We start from the raw sequence: 22,835 nt of genomic DNA, 5'->3' as shown, positions 1-22,835 counted from the left end.
AACCCTGTCTGCCTGAAGAAGGAGCCACTGGCTCAGAAAGCTTGCCTGTCACAACAGTCTTTTATGTGTGTGTTCTTCCGCCGCTTGGTGAGTAGATTTTTTACCTATTCAATTAAATAATAATAAAACTATGAGTCTTCGTTAGCCACACACACACACACACACACACACACACACACACACACACACAAAACCAACCAACCAACCAACCTTGCCCCTATATAGCGCCAGGTGGAAGCACAGCACCAGTGCTGGCCTTTGGCAGGTAGACTAGATTGTAGTGGCCATTGTCAGGTGGGGTGGACAGAGGAGGGGGGGGGGGGGGGGGGGAAGAAAAAAAATATATACAGGGTGTTGCAAAAAGGTACGGCCAAACTTTCAGGAAACATTCCTCACACACAAATAAAGAAAAGATGTTATGTGGACATGTGTTCGGAAACGCTTAATTTCCATGTTAGAGCTCATTTTAGTTTTGTCAGTATGTACTGTACTTCGTCGATTCACCGCCATGATTTCGTACGGGATACTCTACCTGTGCTGCTAGAACATGTGCCTTTACAAGTATGACACAACATGTCGTTCATGCACGACGGAGCTCCTGCACATTTCAGTCGAAGTGTTCGTACGCTTCTCAACAACAGATTCGGTGACCGATGGATTGGTAGAGGCGGACCAATTCCATGGCCTCCACGCTCTCCTGACCTCAACCCTCTTGACTTTCATTTATGGGGGCATTTGAAAGCTCTTGCCTACGCAACCCCGGTACCAAACGTAGAGACTCTTCGTGCTCGTATTGTGGACGGCTGTGATACAATACGCCATTCTCCAGGGCTGCATCAGCGCATCAGTGATTCCATGCGACGGAGGGTGGTTGCATGTATCCTTGCTAACGGAGGACATTTTGAACATTTCCTGTAACAAAGTGTTTGAAGTCATGCTGGTACGTTCTGTTGCTGTGTGTTTCCATTCCATGATTAATGTGATTTGAAGAGAAGTAACAAAATGAGCTCTAACATGGAAAGTTAGCGTTTCCGGACACATGTCCACATAACATATTTTCTTTCTTTGTGTGTGAGGAATGTTTCCTGAAAGTTTGGCCGTACCTAGAGGGAATCATTCCACATGGGAAAAATATATCTAAAACCAAAGATGATGTAACTTACCAAACGAAAGCGTTGGTGTGTTGATAGAGACACTAACAAACACAAACACACACACACACACACACACACACACACACACACACAAAATTCAAGCTTTCACAACGCACGGTTGTTTCATCAGGAAAGAGGGAAGGAGAGGGAAAAACGAAATGGTGTGGATTTTAAGGGAGAGGGTAAGGACTCATTCCAATCCTGGGAGGGAAAAAAGGACAGGTATACACTCGCAAAGAAACTCTTTGCCTTTACATGTCTGCTTGTGTCTGTATATATCTGTGTGTGTGTGTGTGTGTGTGTGTGTGTGTGTGTGTGTGTGTGTGTTACCCTAAGGTAAGTCTTTCTGCTCCCGGGATTGGAATGACTTCTTACCCTCCCCTTAAAACCCATATCCTTTCATCTTTCCCTCTCCTTCCCTCTTTCCTGATGAAGCAACCATGGGCTGTGGAAGCTTGAATTTTGTGTGTGTGTGTGTGTGTGTGTGTGTGTGTGTGTGTGTTTGTGTGTGTTTGTTAGTGTCTCTATCAACATACCAACGCTTTCGTTTGGTAAGTTACATCATCTTTGTATATAGAAGGAAACATTCCACGAAGGAAAAATATACCTAAAAACAAAGATGATGTGACTTACCAAATGAAAGTGCTGGCAGGTCGACAGACACACAAACGAACACAAACATACACACAAAATTCTAGCTTTCGCAACCAACGGTTGCCTCTTTCCTGATGAGGCAACAGTTTGTTGCGAAAGCTTGAATTTTGCGTGTATGTTTGTGTTTGTTTGTGTGTCTGTCAACCTGCCAGCACTTTCATTTGGTAAGTCACATCATCTTTGTTTTTAGGTATATATATATATATATATATATATATATATATATATATATATATATATATATAGGGAAACATTCCACGTGGGAAAAATATATCTAAAAAGAAAGATGATGAGACTTACCAAACAAAAGCGCTGGCAGGTCGATAGACACACAAACATACACTCAAAATTCTAGCTTTCGCAACCAACGGTTGCCTCATCAGGAAAGAGGGAAGGAGAGGGAAAGACAAAAGGATTTGGGTTTTAAGGGAGAGGGTAAGGAGTCATTCCAATCCCGGGAGTGGAAAGACTTACCTTAGGGGGAAAAAAGGACAGGTATACACTCGCGCGCACACACACACATATCCATCCGCATATACACAGACACAAGCAGACATTTGTACAGGCAAAGAGTTTGGGCAGAGATGTAAGTCGAGGCGGAAGTACAGAGGCAAAGATGATGTTGAAAGACAGGTGAGGTATGAGCGGCGGCAAATTGAAATTAGAAATTAGCGGAGATTGAGGCCTGGCGGATAGCGAGAAGAGAGGATATGCTGAAGGGCAAGTTCCCATCTCCGGAGTTCTGACAGGTTGGTGTTAGTGGGAAGTATCCAGATAACCCGGACGGTGTAACACTGTGCCAAGATGTGTTGGCCGTGCACCAAGGCATGTTTAGCCACAGGGTGATCCTCATTACCAACAAACACTGTCTGCCTGTGTCCATTCATGCGAATGGACAGTTTGTTGCTGGTCATTCCCACATAGAACGCTAACCTAACCTCCATTATGACAGCTGCCACCCATTCCACATCAAACGATCCCTTCCCTACAGCCTAGGTCTTCGTGGCAAATGAATCTGCTCCAGTCCGGAATCCTTGAACCATTACACCAACAACCTGAAAACAGCTTTTGCATCCCGTAACTACCCTCCCGACCTGGTACAGAAGCAAATAACCAGAGCCACTTCCTCATCTCCTCAAACCCGGAACCTTCCACAGAAGAACCCCAAAAGTGCCCCACTTGTGACAGGATACTTTCTGGGACTGGATCAGATTCTGAATGTGGCTCTCCAGCAGGGATACGACTTCCTCAAATCCTGCCCTGAAATGAGATCCATCCTTCATGAAATCCTCCCCACTCCACCAAGAGTGTCTTTCCGCCGTCCACCTAACCTTCGTAACCTCTTAGTTCATCCCTATGAAATCCCCAAACCACCTTCCCTACCCTCTGGCTCCTACCCCTGTAACCGCCCCTGGTGTAAAACCTGTCCCATGCACCCTCCCGCCACCACCTATTCCAGTCCTGTAACCCGGAAGGTGTACACGATCAAAGGCAGAGCCACGTGTGAAAGCACCCACGTGATTTACCAACTGACCTGCCTACACTGTGAAGCGTTCTATGTGGGAATGACCAGCAACAAACTGTCCATTCGCATGAATGGACACAGGCAGACAGTGTTTGTTGGTAATGAGGATCACCCTGTGGCTAAACATGCCTTGGTGCACGGCCAGCACATCTTGGCACAGTGTTACACCGTCCGGGTTATCTGGATACTTCCCACTAACACCAACCTGTCAGAACTCCGGAGATGGGAACTTGCCCTTCAGCATATCCTCTCTTCTCGCTATCCGCGAGGCCTCAATCTCCGCTAATTTCTAATTTCAATTTGCCGCCGCTCATACCTCACCTGTCTTTCAACATCATCTTTGCCTCTGTACTTCCGCCTCGACTTACATCTCTGCCCAAACTCTTTGCCTGTACAAATGTCTGCTTGTGTCTGTGTATATGCGGATGGATATGTGTGTGTGTGCGCGAGTGTATACCTGTCCTTTTTTCCCCCTAAGGTAAGTCTTTCCGCTCCCGGGATTGGAATGACTCCTTACCCTCTCCCTTAAAACCCAAATCCTTTTGTCTTTCCCTCTCCTTCCCTCTTTCCTGACGAGGCAACCGTTGGTTGCGAAAGCTAGAATTTTGTGTGTATGTTTGTGTTTATTTGTGTGTCTATCGACCTGCCAGCGCTTTTGTTTGGTAAGACTATATATATATATATATATATATATATATATATATATATATGGGATAGATGGCTAGTGGCTCACTGGGATGGATGGCTAACAGCTCAGAGGCAGGCAGCTGGTCTGCCGGCAAGGAGCGTGGGAATGAGGGCTGCAGGTGTACAGGCTAGGAGCGTGGTGCACAGTTGTCGCCGCTGGTGGGGAGCAGCACACGCTGAAGGTGATGTGTGGACATGAATTGGGAGGGAGTGACAAGATGAAGGAAGAGGAAACTACTGAGTTGAGGTTGTGGGGACACTGGGTTACTGATGATTGAAGCTGGATGATTTCGGGAATGAAGGATGTGTTGCAGGGATAATTCCCATCTGTGTAGCCCAGAGAAGCTGGTAGTAGAGAGAAGGATGCAGATGCCTGGGTTTCTGAAGCAGCCATTGAAATTGAGCATGTTATGCTCAGCACATGTTGTCACTGGGTGACCAACTTGGTTCTTGGCAAAAGTTAGGTGGTGGCTAGTCATCCTGGAGGACAGCCACTTGGTAAGCCTACTGACATAAAAAGCTATGCAGTGTTCGCAGCAGAGTTGATAGTATGACATGGCTGCTTCCACAGGTGGCACAGCCTCTGATAGGGTAGGATAAGCCTGTGACAGGACTAGAGTAAGAAGTGTTGGGTGAGTGGATTGGGCAGATCTTGCACCATGGTCTACCACAGGACTATGACTGCTATGGCAAGAGGTTGGGAGTGGGAGTGGTGTAGGGATGGACTAGGATGTTGTGTAGGTCAGGTGGATGACAGAATATCCCTTTAGGAGAGGTGGGAAGGATTTTGAGTGAAATGTCATTCATTTCAGGGCATAATGAGAAAGAATCAAAGTGCTGACGAAGGATGTGGCTAACTTCTTCCAGTCCAAGGTGATACTGGGTGACAAGGACAACACTCCCTTGCAGCAGATTCTTGGAAGTACTGGCAGGATTGAGGGTGTATGAGGGTATGGCACAGAAAATATTTTTGCAAACTAGGTTTGGAAGTTAATGCCTCCCTGTGAAAGCCTTCGTGAGACCTTCAGCATCCTGGGCAACAGAGTTCTAGCCTTTGCAGATAGGTCCTCCTCGCATGGCCATGCAGTATGAGAGGGATGCTTTGGTGTGGAAGGGATGGCAGCCGTCAAAATGCAGGTACCGTTGGTGTGTTTAATGTGTGTGGAGCCATCAGAGAGTAGGTCGTCAGAGCCCAGGAAGGCAGCGCATTGGATTGAAGAGTGGATTGAACAAGTGAAGTGGATGGGAGAGAAGGTGTTGAGCTTGTGAAGGAATGAGGATGGCCCTGAGTCCAGAGCATGAAGATATCACCAGTGAAAGTGAAGCAGATTAGGGCTTGGGAGTTTTGAGAGGCTAGAAAGGTTTCCTCTAGATGGCTCATTAGCAGGCTGGTATAGAAGGTTACCATGCAGCTCTAACAACTGTGCATCACCGCATGCCTAGCCTATGTACCTTTCAGCCCTACCTCCCCACATTTCTAGCTGGCAAATCAGCTGTCTCCCGCCAAGCCACTAGCCATCCACCCTAAATCTCTCTCTCTCTCTCTCTCTCTCTCTGTGTGTGTGTGTGTGTGTGTGTGTGTGTGTGTGTGTGTGTGTGTGTGTGTTTGTTCACGACAAAAGCTAAGCAAATTATTTACGTTACACCAGAACTTTCCTACGGCCTTTGTTAAAACAATTGACTCATATTCAGGAGAAATGGAGCCCAAATCAAGTTCCAGTCATCCATGTTTACATTTTCTGTGGTTCACTTAATGACTTCAGGTTATTTTGAAAAAATCACAAGCAGTTTCCTGCAGCATATGCAACCAATCTGACTTCATAGTCCATTGCTAAACTATAGTCTTTTTCAACAATGTAGGAAAAGACAGATTGCTACTTCCTATAAAGAAGATACATTAAGTTGCAGACAGGCACAGTTAAGACACTTAAATAAAGCTTTCGGCCACAGCCTTCATCAGCAACAGAGAAATACACACCATTTGTACACCCAAGCAAGCACACCTCATACACACGAGCCGGAATGCCACTATCACGTGGGATGCAAGCAGCAATATGGAGGGGGTGGGAAAGGGGGAGGGATAGTAATGTTTGGGTACGGGGAGAGATGAACATTGGTGGAGTGTGCAGGGACTAGACTGCCAACAAGTGCAGTGTCAGGAGGTTTTGGGGCAGGGAGGTGGGGAAGAAATGAGTGAAAAAAGGGAGGAGTGGGGAAATATGGGGAATTATTGTTGTTATATGTAACAACTTTGCAATCAGACCACAAGAAGAAAGAAATTGCAACACATTAAGTGTTAATTTGTAAAGGTCTAAGCTTGACAGATGTTTTACCGGAACCAAGTGAACAACTTCTCTGAAACTGCTGTACTAAGAAAATGTGAGAAAGGCAAGCACTGTTGTTGCATTTGATGAGGCATTTGTTTCTGCATATCTGTTGAGTGTGTCCGCCCCCTTTAACAGAATATAAGGCTTAACATAAATTTCATCCACTTGTAGAATTACAAATTTTTCTGTCTTGTCTAATTTATCCTCAACAATTTTAAGAATAGGAGCATTTTGTTTTTTGTAGGTGGGGCTTGTGTTCAGTGAAGACTAAATTTGCTTATATGTTTCACATTAGTTATCTGGCTGAGTAAAGTGCTGAATATGTCCACTTACTTACACATTCTCAACAAATCTACCTGCTCCACCAAAAACTAGGTGTGGTACAGCAATTTGAATACTGAGTAAGTTTCCTTACAATGTTCTCCAGTTCATTTACAACAGGACCAAAAGGTGTATCACAGTTAACATATCTAATTAAAATATTTTATATTGTGACCATCGGGTTACTTTTAAGTGAGGAAAGTGAAGTCCAGCTAACCACACCATATCATAGAATGAAACCATTCACACATACATACTCACTCTGACCTGAAGTATGTCCCCAAAAATCTGTAGTATAAAGGAATATTTTACTGTCTTAACTAACACTCCACTTTCCTAGTATTTATTCCTTCCTGGCACTCAGCATGCAAACTTTGAAAATTTAGTATAATGTTCTCTTTTAACCAGCTTGTCCTCCTCCTCTTCTTTACATGCACATTCTCTTCTCTTTTCGTGATCAAGCCTAGTTGGAGCGTCTCCCTTACTTAAGTATTATGGTTACCCAGGAAATAATTTTGGCATGGATACTAGTAAAAGTTGTGGCATCTGACAAGGGAACTTCTGATAGTTTCTATCTTTGACACATCACTTTTTTCAATTTGTTTAATACAAACAACACATCCATTGGATGGATTCCAGTCCCTTCTGTAGGGGTTGTTTTTCAGCGTTTCCTGTTTTCCTCTTCAGTAGAGAATCCAAACACTGATACAGAATCCTGTTCTATGCTGGATTTGTAAGTGCTCTTGTAACCAGGAATACAACATTTCTCCAGCATCTGAAAATAGAATAATTTATTATCTGTTAACATCCTGAGTCAGACAGCTGTTCGTGTAAATATCAACTAATAATTTTAATAGGTTGCGCTGTTGTACCACTTACTCATCGAACTTGGTTGTTCATGAAACTAAGGTCCAAGAATATATTTTAAATATATACTTATAACCACTTGAGAGAATATTCGGATACTAAATTTATGATTCCAAAACACTATTATAAAGTTCTGTCTATAAGTTTTGTTCCAATTCTGTTGGTAGGTCTTTAAAATATCTTTAAAATAGCACCACTATGTATCTTCATATAAAAATTTAATAGATTTGCAGAATTCTATACTTAATTTGTGTTTCAACTTCAACTGTAGACACTACTTTGTAGTATATTTCCACATACGGTAGTCCAGTATGTGACAGTTCACCATAAATTTGGTTTACTCAGAAGGTACAACAGTACAGCAGCAAACCCTTATATTCTACTACTCTACTATGTGGCATACCTTAATGCAATGTCGCCACAGGTCAGTCCTCCAGCCTCTAATATAGGTGGCTGTGCATAAGGCCAGCTTCAGTTCAGAGGTGATAGGAGCAGAGGGAGAATTAAATATGAATTACAGGAGAAAGAGAGAGAAATAAAAAGAATAATTTAACTAAGAAAAAAGAAAATTTTAAAGGAATGAGGAAAGGTTTTAAATTAAAAAAAAGGTGGAGAAATAAAAATAAACACAAATATATAATTAAATTTGTCATATATGAAAAAGAGGGAGGGGGCACAGGATACCACTAAGCAAGCTAGTAAAGCTGCCATCAACCCAAACATCAGTTTGAATCCCATAGTGCTTTACTAGGTGGCCCTAGGTGTGGTACGGCTTTGCCTTTCTCTGATCTTTGAACTAAGTTTCCCAGTCAGTTATATGGAGACATACAATTTAACACAGTATCCAAACAACAGTACAACTTGGCAATTTTCAAGCTATGTTATGTCTAGGACACTGGCAGGATGAGAGGAAATGTTGCAGAATGACTTCTCATATATGGATTTCAAGGAAACTACTACTACTACTATTACCACTGAAGAGTGATGAGAGATCTAAATGCCTTATGCAGTATAACAGACACATTCCATATTAAAATTAATGTAGTTGGAGATCTTAAGAGTTTTGAGTTTGTTTTTCCTGTACAAGTAAGTGGGTCTGTGCTTCTTGCTTCACATTAAGTTTAGTATTTTATCTGTCATCAGCATCTGTATCACCAATCAGCCTTCTGAAAAAGGGCACTAAGTGCTTGAAAGGAATAAAATTTCTTTTGTGCACCAAGTTGTGGATTATTTCAACAAATAGGAATACAGTTACTGATAATGGATGAAATACTAAATTTGACATCAAGCAAGACACACAGAACTGTCTACTTGTACAGGGAAAACAAACTGAAGACTCTCAAAATCTCCAACCACATTAATTTTAGTAAGGAATGTACTGCCAATAAGCTTTTGGAAGAAGGGCACTAGGTGCCTCAGACTGGTAAAGGAATCAAATTTCTTTTGTGCAGCTGGTTGCCCATTATTTCAACAATTAGAAATACAGTTGCTGATCGTGGATAAAATACTAAAATATTTATAGGTCACTACATATCACTATCATAGCAGCAGAGTTCACAGTGATAATCTTCTTACCAAATTCCAATGGTATCGCTGTTTCTTATTGCAGTTTTTATGTCATACTCCACATCTTCCTATCTGCTGCTAGGCTTTTTACCCAACATCGTCAGTGATTTATTTTAGATATTCAGATCTTCATCTGTTACTAAATGATGTTCTCTTCACTGTCCATCCAGATTGAAGAAAACATCAACCTGTCATCTTTGCGGAGAGTCCAGGCTCTACCTGTTACAAACCAGAATAGTGGGAGAGTTATGGAGAAGAAACACACATTTTAAAAAATCTTTGTATAATTAGAGCCGGTGGTGGTGGTTCATGATAAGAGCCTCTTTCCGGCTTAACTGAGGACAGCAGTGGTGTATGATATGAATGGGATCAGATCGCCAGTAATAGTCACAGAGTGGTGGTAGCAGCAGCAGCCCTCTCTGCTGGGGTAGGTACACAGAGAAGCTTCCTTTATCCTGGATGAAGGCAGCACTTCCTCCATTTGTCACAGGTGACTGGAATTGTGGAGATTTGTTTTCAAATTATGAAATCACTTGCGAGCATGGTAGAGACAGCTTTAATGAATGCAGTACTGCAAAGTGGAAGGAGATGGGAAAAACATTACTTCCCCTAGTACTTGCAGTTCTGCACTAAAGTTTTGATAGCTTCCTCCTGGGTCAAATAGTTCTCCAGGTGGATACTGCTCAGGAGGAGCTATCAGAGAAAAATTTAATTCAGTATTTAGGACAAAGCTAAGGTTATGTTGCACACAACACATAAAAATGCAGGGAGGTTAAGCATTAACATTGGACAAGAAACTCTTGAATAGGTTGATTAATTTTACTATCTGAGAAGTACAAGGGCATGCTGAAAAGTAATTCCTCCAAATTTTTTATGTGAAAACTCTTAAGGCTATTTAAATAAGATGAGTGTTTTTAACATTTTAAATCTTTATTCTTCATGTCTACACATTTATTTCTCAACTTAGTCACCCTAGCGATGAACACATTTCTGCCAATGAGACACCAGTTTGTTGATACTGTCACTGTAGAACGTCTGACTTCAGCTTGCACCTCTTCATCTCTATCAAAGTGAAGTCTTCGTAGATGTACTTAAGTTTTGGAAACAGATGAAAATCAGATGGGATGAACTCTGGACTGTACAGAGGATGGTCGATGACACTCAACTCTGGGTGTTAGATTGTTGCAGATGTCACTGGGCTCATGCATGGGCTCGCGTTGTTGTGCTGGAGGAGAAGGTGTTCCGTGTATGGAAAAACTCCACAAATTTGAAACTCAAATACACCACACTGCTTCTCACACACCGACATAGTTACATTGCACACCGCCGTGTTACATGCTACAGTTCGGAGCCCTCTAGCGGCAGATTGCTGCAAATATGTTGATTTGAAGAATAGAGTTGTACACTATTAAAATAATGTTCCACATTAAAAATTTAGAGGCTTTACTTTTCAGCACACCTTCATACAATAGATAAAGAAAGAAAATGGAAGAAAGATGTAGCAGCAAGGATTGTGCAAGCTGAAATGGCTTTCTATAAAAAGAAACAAAAACTGACATCTAAAAACATTAACCCCGAGACCAGCAAAAGATTTGTGGAAAGCTGTGTGCAGGGCTCTGCTGTATATGGATGTGAAACATGGACAATGGCAAGAACAGAAACGAAATACTTAGCTGTTAAAATGTGATGTTGAATTGAATGGATTGATCTAGTAATGTCGACTTACCTGCCAAGAGTCAACGAGTAAAATGCCAATAAACTTAATTGATTAATGATACAGAATGCTTTGACAAATATTAAAAACTGCAGTTAAGGGGCTAATGGTAGGGAAGAACCAAGGGGTCTTGGTGTAGGTACGAGCATATAAAGCAGGTCATTGATGACGTGGGACACAGTAGTTTTCTGAAATGAAGATGATAGCTAGCAAGTAACAGGAGTAGGGATTGTGTCAAACTATTCGTAGGGTCGATGAAATTCTCTCTGTTGTAAAGACAGTAAAAGGTGAAAGCAGGCAAAGAACAGCTTGCATAGAGGCATATCAGCTGTTGTCTTTCTCGTGCTACATTTGTAACTAGCACAAGAACAACCTTAATAAGTATCATCATAAAAGCATTCTCAGACTAATTAGTGATATTTACATGGAAAAGATACGGCTCTGTCGGTAAGTGCCAGATTACAAATCCAGTGTTCTGAGGCTCAATCCCCATTCTTGTTGTAGGATTTTTGTCTCTCTGTTATATGGAGCCTATGTGGAATGTTGCAATAATGGCTCTTTTCCCAGATAGAAAGTTAACCTGAAAACCATATTTGGCAACAGGATTTTGCATCTCCCTACTCCCTATTAGCATCTCTCAGTACAAGAGTAGCTGAATGTTGAAGACTCTGAGTGTTGATTGGTTGGCCTCCACATTCATGTGACCTCGTGCCATGCGTTTTTTTCCTTTGGGCCTTTATAAAAGCTTGTGTCTAAGTTCCGCCACTACCTAATGATTTCTAGAGTTGAGTCATGAATTGGAGAGGCTATTACTTTCATTACTCCAAAGTTGTTAACCATTTGGTGGGAAGAATTGAATTAAAGGTTGCATGTGTGCCATGTAACTAAAGGTCCATGTATTGAACATTTTTAAGGAAAAATGATTTATTTTACCTTCAATTTGATATGTGATTTGTTGTAAATATTGTAAATGAAACTGCAAACTAGTGAAACTGGAACATTCTTTTATGGAAACCCTGTACAGTAAGCATTACCTCTTAAGAAATATATATTTACTATGAAGCATTTTTATTTTTCCAGTAGTTACTGATCCACTGCACAATTATGTCTGTCGTCAGGGAACAAAAGTATCTTACAAGCATTTACAACTGAAAAACTTACATTTTTTTTATATTAGGTGCATTCAACTTATAACACCTCCAGTCTTTATCCGCAGGACTGGAAACAAATAGAAACATGCAGTATGTTTTAAAATTCGCATGCCCCTTGTGAATGCGTGATGGAGATGGCAGCATTGTACAGCACACAGAACTCTAGTGGTAACAGCAGGAGTGAGAACTGTTTTTGATAACTTGAATGGCAACATTTTCATTGCAAGAACAGTGTGTAATCATTTGTTTTGTCCATTTGTGTGGTGTGACGCTGATTGAAACCCATTGCCACTTGAGTGAGACATGATGGTGTCACACGTGTGTCTAGTGGAGGAGGAGGGGGGGGGGGGGGGAGGTGACAGTTCAAAGGAGGTGGAAAGTTGTGTGACAACAAACAAAGATGATCTCAATGTGGCACAGTGATGGGGTAATCCTTACTTGTTTCATTCCAAAGGGCACTACTGTGATAGGTGCAACATACTGAAATGTTTTGAAGAATGAACTCCTTCCAGCATTGTCCAAAAAATGGTTGGTAAAGGCTACACATGTGCTCTCTCACCAGAACAGTGCACCGACACATCGGGCGAACACGATGCCCCAGTGTCTTCGTGGCAAGTACTTTGAAGTGATTTCTTGTGCTCCTACTCACCTGACTTGGCTCCTATTAACTTTTGGCCATTTCAGACGATGAGACAATCTGCGATTACACATTCACTAGCTGTGCCGCTGTTGCGTTAGTGATTTTCGAGCGGTCTGACCGCTGACTAAAGAAGTATCTGCAGCAGACCGAGAATTGTGCTGTCAGCTTTGTGAAAAATGGGTACAACTGGAATGAGCTTATGTGAAGAAGTAAAAGTTTCACCATTTTTGTGTTGTTAGTTTGTGAGGAAAAAAGTTGTAGGTATTATAACTTGCATGCAGCTTGCATTACTGTCTTCCATATACTAATGTGAGAATATTTCAATTTATTATTTACAGAGTATAGCCCAGTCACTACAAGATCAGACTCCACAGTCACTGAGGCGTTCAGACTCGAGGTCATCCATTGTCTCTGTAGGTTCTGCAACATCTCAAGAAGTTGCACGCATCAACAGTGACAATACAGTAGAACAACCTCGCTCGAGAACGGGTAGTAAGTATAGTCCAAACATCATAACGTGTTTGTCTCTCCTTGCAGAGCTGTTTTCTGTGTTCCACAAAAACACACTGTGCTTGCTCTAATTTATCTGTGTCGTTGATCTATTTTCAAGCAACAAAGCAATAGCTTAGAGGCAAACTAACATCTCCCATTTTTATTTTGCCTTTCTTCTCTTTATATTGCCATTACTTTTTTAATCAGTTTGTGTTTGGTTTTTGCTTTGGTCTGTTTTCTGACATACAGTTGTTCAAGCTAAGTTAAACATTTTTTCTTGTACCCATTGTAACAGAGCCCCATTTTGCAATTTTTGTTGCAGTTTTCTTTCCACTTAACAAGGTGGTGCAGTGGTTAGCACAGTGGACTCGCATTTGTGAGGATGATTGTCCAAACCCCATCTACATAGTTTTTTTGAAAAGACATGGCTGAGTTCCTTCCCCATCCATCCCTCATCAAAGCTTGTGATTAGTCTCTGATGACCTCATTGTTGACAGAACATGTAACTCTAATCTTCCTTTTGTTTTCAAATATTTTCCTGTTCATTCCCCCCCACCCCCCACCCCCACCCCCTCCCCCGAACTGCTTTCAGTACATATTTTGTCTCCAACCCACTTCTTAACACTAGTTACACATTACATAATCCAAAAAATTTATGCCAGGCATAAGTGTGTTTTGATTTCTGTCAGATTGCACCCCCACATTTTATTTTTTTGTGCTATGTTTTGTTTCTTTAGTTGCAACACTCGCATACCATGGTCTCTTCTGCAATCAGTGTTCATGTAAATGTTTTCTTCCACTCTGTCATTCGTATTCTCTCAATACTTCCCAACTCTTTAGCATTGTGTTTGCCAGTTAACATAAATGAATTCTTCATAAACATATTTAAGGCAGGTGGTGGTGTAGCAGATTATCAGAGTAAAATAAATCTCTCTGAACTTTATCAAGAAGCTGAGTACGTGGAGATTTAAAGAGAACATTTTGATAAAGGATTTGGAAAATGAAATACTATCATTAAAAAAAAACAATAAATCTGTTGGATGGAGTGTGATACCCACTAAAGTGATTAAAGTACTGTACCACATAGTAGCACCTCCACGAAATCAGATAATCAGTTTCTCTTTTGAACAGAGGCGCTATCCTGGTGTGTTGAATTTCAAGGAAGGATTGAGGGAAGACATGGGGAACTATTATCCTATTTCTTCTATTATTCCAATTGTCTTAAAGTTGCTGGAGAAAGCAGCTACAGTCCAGATTCAAAATTTTATTGTAAAAAAAAAAAAAAAAAAAAAAAAAAAAAAAAAAAAAAAAAAAATTATTCTAAGCAACCAATATGGATTCAAGTAAGGAAAAAACCTGAATATAACAAGTAACTATATTGAAAATATAAGCAAAGTATTAGATCAGAGCAGTAAAGCTGCAGGTATCTTTTCAATCTTACAAAAGCCTTTCAGTAAACTAGGCCTTGCTTATCTACAAATTAGTTAGTGCTCTTATATTCGGTATATCATTCCTGCAGAATAGATAGTGCTCTGTATTGGATTATATCGTCCTGCAGAACAGGAAACAAAGAGAAGGGTAACTGTTACTTCAAACACAGTGTAGTATCACAAGATATGTTAGCATTCTCGAGCAGGTGCTTCTTCTGTTCCGTGTGAATGATGTGCTGACAAGTGTAGCTTCCCCATCAGTACTGTTTGCAGATGCTATTTCTGTTTTAATAGAGGCTGAAATGCAGAAAATATTCGGAGCTCTATTATGCAGACACTTGAAACCTTAGAAAAATGGATCCAGTTAAATGGTTGAAACTGAACATTTCATAAACCCATATGGTACATTTCAAAATTAAACATTCTAAATGGTAGAGTTTAAAATATAGTATAACAGTCTACTTGTGGAAGACGTTGATACGGTCTGATTTTCTGGGGAAGTTCATGTGACATACCTCAGATACTGGAACTGCAAAAGACAACTGTCGGTAATTGTTTGTTGTAAAGCTAAAAGAATCTCGTAACCTTTATTTCAGAGACTATGAATCCTAAACTGTTCCCTTCCTATACTTTGTGAAATTATAATCTTACACAGTAGACAAAAATTATTTGAGGAGAATAAGTTTAGCCACATTTACAACACGAGAAACAACGAGAATTTACCATTCCTGCATAACAAGTGATATTATATTTACAGTCTCCACTTTATATGAGGATGGGAATATATAATAAATTCATAGACAAAAACACACTTAACAAGAAGCTAGATCACCTAAAAGTAAGTTTACAGATGTTTTGTGGGAGAAATGTTACTATTCAGTAGCATAATTCCTGTAATATAAACTGAAAATTTTATTTTAATTTGGCAATGGAAACTCCAGGTTGGAATATCAACAATATAAGGGAAAGATAGACTGCTACTTCCCCATAAAGATGACATCTTAAGTTACACACTTGCACGTTAGCTTTTGGTTGCGGCTGCCATCAGAAAAGGAAACACAAACACACATTCATACACACAAGCAAGCACACTACACACACACACACACACACACACACACACACACACACAAACTGCCATCTCCGGCAGCTCAGACCGGTCAGTGCTGCCAGAGATGGTATTCGTGTGTGTGTTTCCTTTTCTGATGATGGCTGTAACCAAAAGCTAATGTGTAAGTGTTTTTTTTTTTTAGTTGTCTGTCTGTCTGTAACTGGACATGTCATCTTTACAAAAAGTAGCAATCTGTCTTTTCTTTATATTGTTATTATTATTAGGATATTGTTATTAGCATCACTTCAGTTTGTGATGAAATTTTATTATGAATGTGTGAATCCGAATCAGATGTATGTTAAAAGAGTAACAAATCATGATTCACTTCATGAAACAACACATTTGCAAACTGTACATGATTTTTAAACTTAATTTCTTTGGTTTGGTTTGACCTTCTGACCAGAAGCTTTTTAGTTATGGAATGAGTTTTTGCATGTATATTGGATAAACATTTAAAAGTAGAATTTGAAATAGCTGTCTGATATCATAGGTATCAGAATTGTAATTGTTTTCTCTTCTCCTCACAAGTGCTTTGCCTCCTGTTCAATGAGCACACATGTCTGGTCCAAAAAGCCTGCTCATTTTTCAACTGCCATGACTCCTTGTCTTGCCAAACAGAAAAAAATGGCCTTCAGTCAGGTAACTTAATCTGAACAAACTTGTGAACATTTACTCCAAGGCCATACTGTGGTGGAAATGTAGGTGTGTACAAGCCCTACATTTAGGTTTATCCATAAGTTCCTGTCTTTTTATATTACACATCACATAAAAGTACTATTTTACACCTTGGATGTCATATACAACCAAACCTTGCCAGAAATAATTCTGTCAGTCATCTGAAGATAATGATGAAGGCCTGTTCCCTTTCCTGCAATCTCACATCATCAGACACATGGAGCAATTGTTATTAAATACAACCAACTGTTTTAAGATCACTTGTCATTCTTAATTGCTATGCTTTTGCAAGGAACCTTAATCTAGTGCCCAAAAATTCTATTATATGGTTGTCAAAACTTCCATTCAACGAAACAGTTTTGCAAAAGAATTATAGCAGATCCAGCATTGTGGGCTACCAGAGTTAAGTTACATAAAGAGTTCTTATCAAAATAAACTTGTATTTTTGGCCACACACAGTGCTCCAACAAATGTAGATGTAGAAATGTCTTGTTTACAGATTCGCCAGCAGATCTGCATGGAATGTGGTACCCAACTGTTCGAAGAACACTAGTTTGTCTTTCTCGTCTCTACCGCTGTGTTGACAGAACCATTTTCCAGGGTCTTTCGCAGGAGGCATTGTCTGTGTGCATCCAAAGTGTGGCATCAGCATCACAAGCAATTACTGCAAGAAAGGTATTATTACAAAACATAAATATAAATTTTTATAGCTTTTTAGGGATTTTACTGTGTTAGTGTCAACTATTCTAAACACTTCTTAAAATAGTTCACGGCAATGAATACCATTGCTGTCTGTCACATTCTACCAGTCATATACTTATTTTACTTCTAAGTCTTCTTATAGAAAATCAGGAATAAAGATTAATGTAAGAAAGAGAAATCACATTTCAAGTTTGTTCTATTATCTGTTGCCAAATGGAGGAGAAAATGCTTCTGAAAGATAGCATTTGTTTCATATTTTCCCTATACCAGTTCCTGCTGCCACTTGTTACAAGTTCTTTCTGTCTTTGTAGGGCACTTTTCTCTCCCACATTTTATAGTTTCATAAATAGTGTTGATGGGAACCTGATTGAGTTTCACCTCGTTTTGCCTCTTATGAGATGGTATCCAAAAGATTCTAAAATTTGAATTTTTCATTCAGGTGGGTAAGTGTAGTCTGAAATGCCACAGGGTGTCTCCTTATATATTATGTGATCAAAAGTATCCGGACACCTGACTGAAAATGACATAAAAGTTCATGGCGCCCTCCATTGATAAAGCTGGAATTCAATATGGTGGGGTTGGCCCACCCTTAGCCTTGATGACAGCTTCCACTCTCGCAGGCATACTTTGTCAGGTGCTGAAAGGTTTCTTGGGGAATGGCAGCCTGTTCTTCACGGAGTGCTGCACTGAGGAGAGGTATCGACATCAGTCGGAGAGGCCTGGCATGAAGTCAGCGTTCCAAAACATCCCAAAGGTGTTTCTATAGTTTCAGGCGAGGACTCTGTGCAGGCCAGACGATTATAGGTATGTTATTGTCATCTAACCACTCCACCACAAGCTGTGCATTATGAACAGGTCCTCGATTGTGTTGAAAGATGCAATTGCCATCCCTGAATTTCTCTTTAATGGTGGGAAGCAAGAAGATGCTTAAAACATCAATTTAGGCCTGTGCTGTGATAGTGCCATGCAAAACAACAAGGGGTGCAAGCCCCTTCCACGAAAAATGTGACCACACCATAACACCACCATCTTCAAATTTTACTGTTGGCACTACACATGCTGGCAGATGATGTTCACCGGGCATTTGCCATACCCACACCCTTCCATTGGATTGCCACATTGTGTGCAGTGATTCTTCACTCTACACATTTTTCCATTATTCAATCGTCCAAAGTTTGCGCTCTTTACACCAAGCGAGACGTCATTTTGCATTTACCGGTGTGATGTGTGGCTTATGAGCAGCTGTTCGACCATGAAATCCAAGTTTTCTCACTTCCCGCCTAACTCTCATAGTACTTGCAGTAGATCTTGATGCAATTTGGAATTCCTGTGTGATAGTCTGGATAGATGTCTGCCTATTACAAGTTACGAGCTTCTTAAAGTGTCGGCCGTCTGTCAGTTGTCAGTCAAAAGACGTAGTCAACCTGTACGCTTTTGTGCTGTACGTGTCCCTCCATGTTTCCACTTCACTATCACATTGGAAACAGTGGACCTACGGATATTTAGGAGTGTGGAAATTTCACGTACAGGCGTGTGACACATAGTGACACCCAGTCGCCTGACCAGGTTCGAAGTCCGTGAGTTCTGTGGAGCGACCCATTCTGCTCTCCCACACTGTCTAATGCCTACTGAGGTTGTTGACATGGGTTACTTGGCAGTAGGTGGCAGCACAATGCGCCTAATTTGAAAAACAAATGTTTTTGGGGGTGTCCGAATACTTTCGATCACATAGTGTACATACATCCTTCTAGAATCAGTGTTGCAAGTGGCTGCAGGATTAGTGGTTTGGTTAGTTGTTGGTGATTGTACTCTCATTTGTGATATTTGATGTTTGCTTGAGTTTGCAGTTTTTAGTTGGCTAATCTGAAAGAGAAGCAAGTTTTGTTTTAAACTTAGGGAAACTGGCAGAAATACACAAAATATTGAAGCAGGTTTTGGAGACAATACGTTAAGTCAGAATCAGATTTAAGACTGCATAAACATTTCAGAAACAATGAACATTATATATACTAAGATGGTATCTGTTCTTTTGGACATGTCCGAAAGAACAGATATTATCGGTGACCATGCAGCTCGTTAGAATGAAATTACAATGAAATGAACACCCTTAGCTGCTTACAGGCATTGACATATGTCACCGGGGACAGATGAAAATGTGTGGCCCGACTGGGACTCGAACCCGGGATCTCTTGCGTACATGGCAGACGCTCTATCCATCTGAGCCACCGAGGACACAGAGGTAGCGCGACTGCAGGGATTTATCTCTGGCACGCCTCCTGTGAAACCCACATTCTCAACATATTGTCCCGCACTACATTCATAGTGACCCTGCCCATTATACTCATTACTTGTGGCGCGTTGCCGATTGCCATAAGAGTTCAGGCACTGTTTGTGCATTTGCACAGAAGAAGAAGAAGATGGTCAAGTGGCTGGTGAGCCTTAATTGTCCCCATTGACGTATGTCAATACCTGTAAGCAGCTAAGGGTGTTCATTTCATTGTAATTAAAATGAACATTGACTTGTGATGATTACTCTCTCTCTCTCTCTCTCTCTCTCTCTCTCTCTCTCTCTCTCTCTCTCTGTGTGTGTGTGTGTGTGTGTGTGTGTGTGTGTGTGTGTGTCACAGGGAGTAGAGATATATGTACTGTGTTATCTGTTTCAGAGTCCTATTGATGGTGAACTTTTCCAAATAAAGCATTTACTCATCTTAAGAGAGCAGATAGCCCCATTTCAAGTTGATTTTACCATCAAGGAAATGAGTTTGGATTTTAGCAAAATGAAAACTGCAGGTCAGTATGAATTTTTGCATCTGACTTTGTAAAGTGATGTGGTTGCAGTTATTGGTCCCATGCACTTCCATTTTCAGTCAACGCGCTCCCTCATTTCGTTACTCCCATTTTTGCCATTTCTCACATGACCCTCCACTCCCCTAACCATAGCCCCCTTTCCAAATTCAAGGAATAATATGCTTTCCACAGTAATCTTCCTCAACTAATTACACTGATATAAATGGCACATTTTGTTGTTTTCTTATTTTTAAGACATTTGTATTCACTGTTCTGTCAGTGATATATTTCAATCATTTCTCACTTAATCTTGATTCAAAAAGTTTTTATTCACTCTGACGATAATCTTTTTATGAACATTATTGGAAACAGAAGAAAAAAATTCCTTTAGTTGAACTATGTTGAAGTACAGTCAGATAATTATGTGAATAACTTGTTTCTGTATTTCTCTGTTCAGCTTTCAGCCTTCTCCAAAAGAAGCGCCGCCTGTTTTCCCTGGGGACAAATAATGCACTGCTTGAGTTCTTGTTGGAAGGCACACCCCAAGTGAAGGAACAGCTGCTAGATTCTCGAAAGGAAGTAGACCGTCAGCTTAAAGCGTCCTGTGAGGCTTTTATAAATCACGCCACATCACAGTTAGCGGATCCAGTTCTTGCATTTCTGCAGAAGGTATACAAAGCAAATTTTGACAATTAATTCTATTTGTTATTCTCCCTGGACAGTGATAGTAGAAAAGCCTAGGCAAGGAATCAAAAGTAAGTTACGAGAAGTCTTTCTTTCCAGCTTCCTCACCACATCATCCTCCTCCCCCATCCCGAAGGTTCGGATAGAATTATCCGCCCCTACCCCATTTCTACATCATTTTATATCTTTTTCTTCTGTGAACTGCTAAGTGTTCATTATCTTTCATAGTTTGTAAACCTGGCTCTATCATTCTAATTGTTATTCATTTGGTAATTAGTGATTCGTGAGTCAAAATATGAGGGCCACTTACTTAATGTCTTGTTGGTCCATCTACCAGACACATTATTGCAGTGATGAGCACAGCAGGTCACACAGTACCTGTAAATCATGAGCCTTTGGTTTGTGGGTGTGAGCTGGCACCTGATAGCTTTCTAGATATGTTTCAACACATTCAGACCACGTGAACTTTGTAGCAAAAATATCAACGTGAGCTCAGTAGCGTGCTCCTGAAACCTCTGTAGCACGATTCTGGTTTCATGACTCGAACAGATACCTGCTGGAAGATATCATCACTGTCGGTGAAGACATCAACCTTGGAGGGATGCAAGTGGTCTCCAATGATGTTGGCATAGTTGACAGTTGGCACGATGCCTTCAGTTATCAATGCATGTCCCGTGGAATCCCAGGTAAATGTCCCCAGAGTATAATACTGCCCCCACCAGCCTGCATTTGGGCAAGGTGCATGTTTTGAGCAACAGTTTGTCTGGATGATATAGTGTTTGGATTCAGCCATTGACCCATTGTAACAGGGAACATGATTCGTCCAAACTGGCAACAATTTTCTGTTGATCTACAGTCCATTCTTGATGTGGTTGGGTCAAAATCAGAACATTTAGAGGTCAACTGCTGCAGAACCCCATGTTTGATAATATGCATGGAACAGTCTTCCAAAACATTTGTGCCTCCACCAGCATAGTACTCAGTCATTAAATCTTCTGTAGATTGCCAGCTATCCTGCTTCACACAGAGTGGGTAAGTCTCTGACTGTGTTGTGTGATGAGGCACGGACAATCAATACATTATCACCTACTCATTGTTTCACCACCCTTCAACCCCTTTCCATAGATGAATACAACAGTAGCAAGCAAATACTCATTCAGTTCAGCATTTTCAATATGCTTGTTTCCAGATGTTGGGCCGTAACAACCTCCTCTTTGTCAGTGTCGCTAATGTCAATGGATTTCCACATTTGCTGCCCTTATATTCAATAGAATGATTCCCTACTCATCTCTGTTCCACTTACATTCTTTCCTTACTGTGTCATATGCCCTTAATGGTGTCAGGTGATATTTGATCTTTTGTTGAGCAGTACGTATGTTTATGAGTAAGTTAGTCACATGTATATTTATATTTTTATTGACTAATACATATTTGATAGCATGAGCTCCATTGTTAGGGTACACAAATTTGAGGCTTCTTGTTGTGGCTTGGTGATGCAATTGTACTTCAATTTGGCAAGACTCTACGTCACTATGTGTGTGTGGTGTATTTCATGTCCTTTATCATCATCACTCACACACATCATCATAAAAAAGTGCAACTGCAATTATGTCAATAGCAGTCACACGCCATGACTGTTATTTACCGTAAGCCGAATAGACGGCATTTTAATGTACAGTACATAACTTTGCCTAAATTTGTTGTCAGCCAGATTGGTGGACTTTCGCCACATTTTATTGTTTCCTATAAACTCAACAGACAGCATATCAAATGAAGTTGTATTGTAAAGAGTAAAACAAAGTGTTTACACTTTTTCTGTGCAATAAAATTTACTTCAGGCTGAATCAGCAACAACTAATCTGTTCAGACACCTGCTATGAGAATGCACATATATAAGCACAATGAGCAGTGTGACAATGCAGCAACATTAAGCACCACGTCCACAGTTCTGCCTAACCACCATAGAATTAATATCAGAGGGCCAGAATCTGACTATTGTTAATATGGTCAATCAACACATTGTTCCTATCTGGCTCAAAGCATTTGCACCTATACGTATTAGTAAATTGTCTCCACCATGTTTTTGTGTGTCTGTGTGAAGACCTCGGGTACTATTGTCGGAATTTTGATTCAGTTTTTACTAATAGACGGACTGATTAAGATAATTTATTACCACTACACCAGACAAGTCATCTGGTGTAAATAATTAGTGCTACCTGTGTGGGTCACTAGTTGTTTCCTAAGGCAAAAAAATAAAAATATTCACAATTTGAAAAAATATATTACTTATCATAGAAATAACCTGTTGAGTTGCTGACAGGCACAACAAGACTGTTACACGTGAGAGA

The 22,835-nt window shown here is 40.6% G+C and overlaps 1 protein-coding gene across 1 annotated transcript in view; it reads left to right on the top strand.

The window, feature by feature from the left end:
• Positions 1 to 22,835, top strand: part of LOC126092893 (conserved oligomeric Golgi complex subunit 3) — a 142,773-nt gene that overhangs the window by 104,695 nt on the left and 15,243 nt on the right. The window contains exons 10-13 of the mRNA XM_049908626.1: positions 12,945 to 13,098; positions 16,814 to 16,989; positions 19,680 to 19,806; positions 20,261 to 20,472. Of these exons, the coding sequence (XP_049764583.1) occupies positions 12,945 to 13,098; positions 16,814 to 16,989; positions 19,680 to 19,806; positions 20,261 to 20,472 (669 nt within the window). The remainder of the gene's footprint in view (positions 1 to 12,944; positions 13,099 to 16,813; positions 16,990 to 19,679; positions 19,807 to 20,260; positions 20,473 to 22,835) is intronic.

The sequence above is a fragment of the Schistocerca cancellata genome, chromosome 1, assembly GCF_023864275.1.
Source record: "Schistocerca cancellata isolate TAMUIC-IGC-003103 chromosome 1, iqSchCanc2.1, whole genome shotgun sequence".
NCBI lineage: Eukaryota > Metazoa > Arthropoda > Insecta > Orthoptera > Acrididae > Schistocerca > Schistocerca cancellata.
The sequence above is the reverse complement of the archived record's forward strand: the minus strand, read 5'-3'. Positions and strand labels throughout refer to the sequence as shown.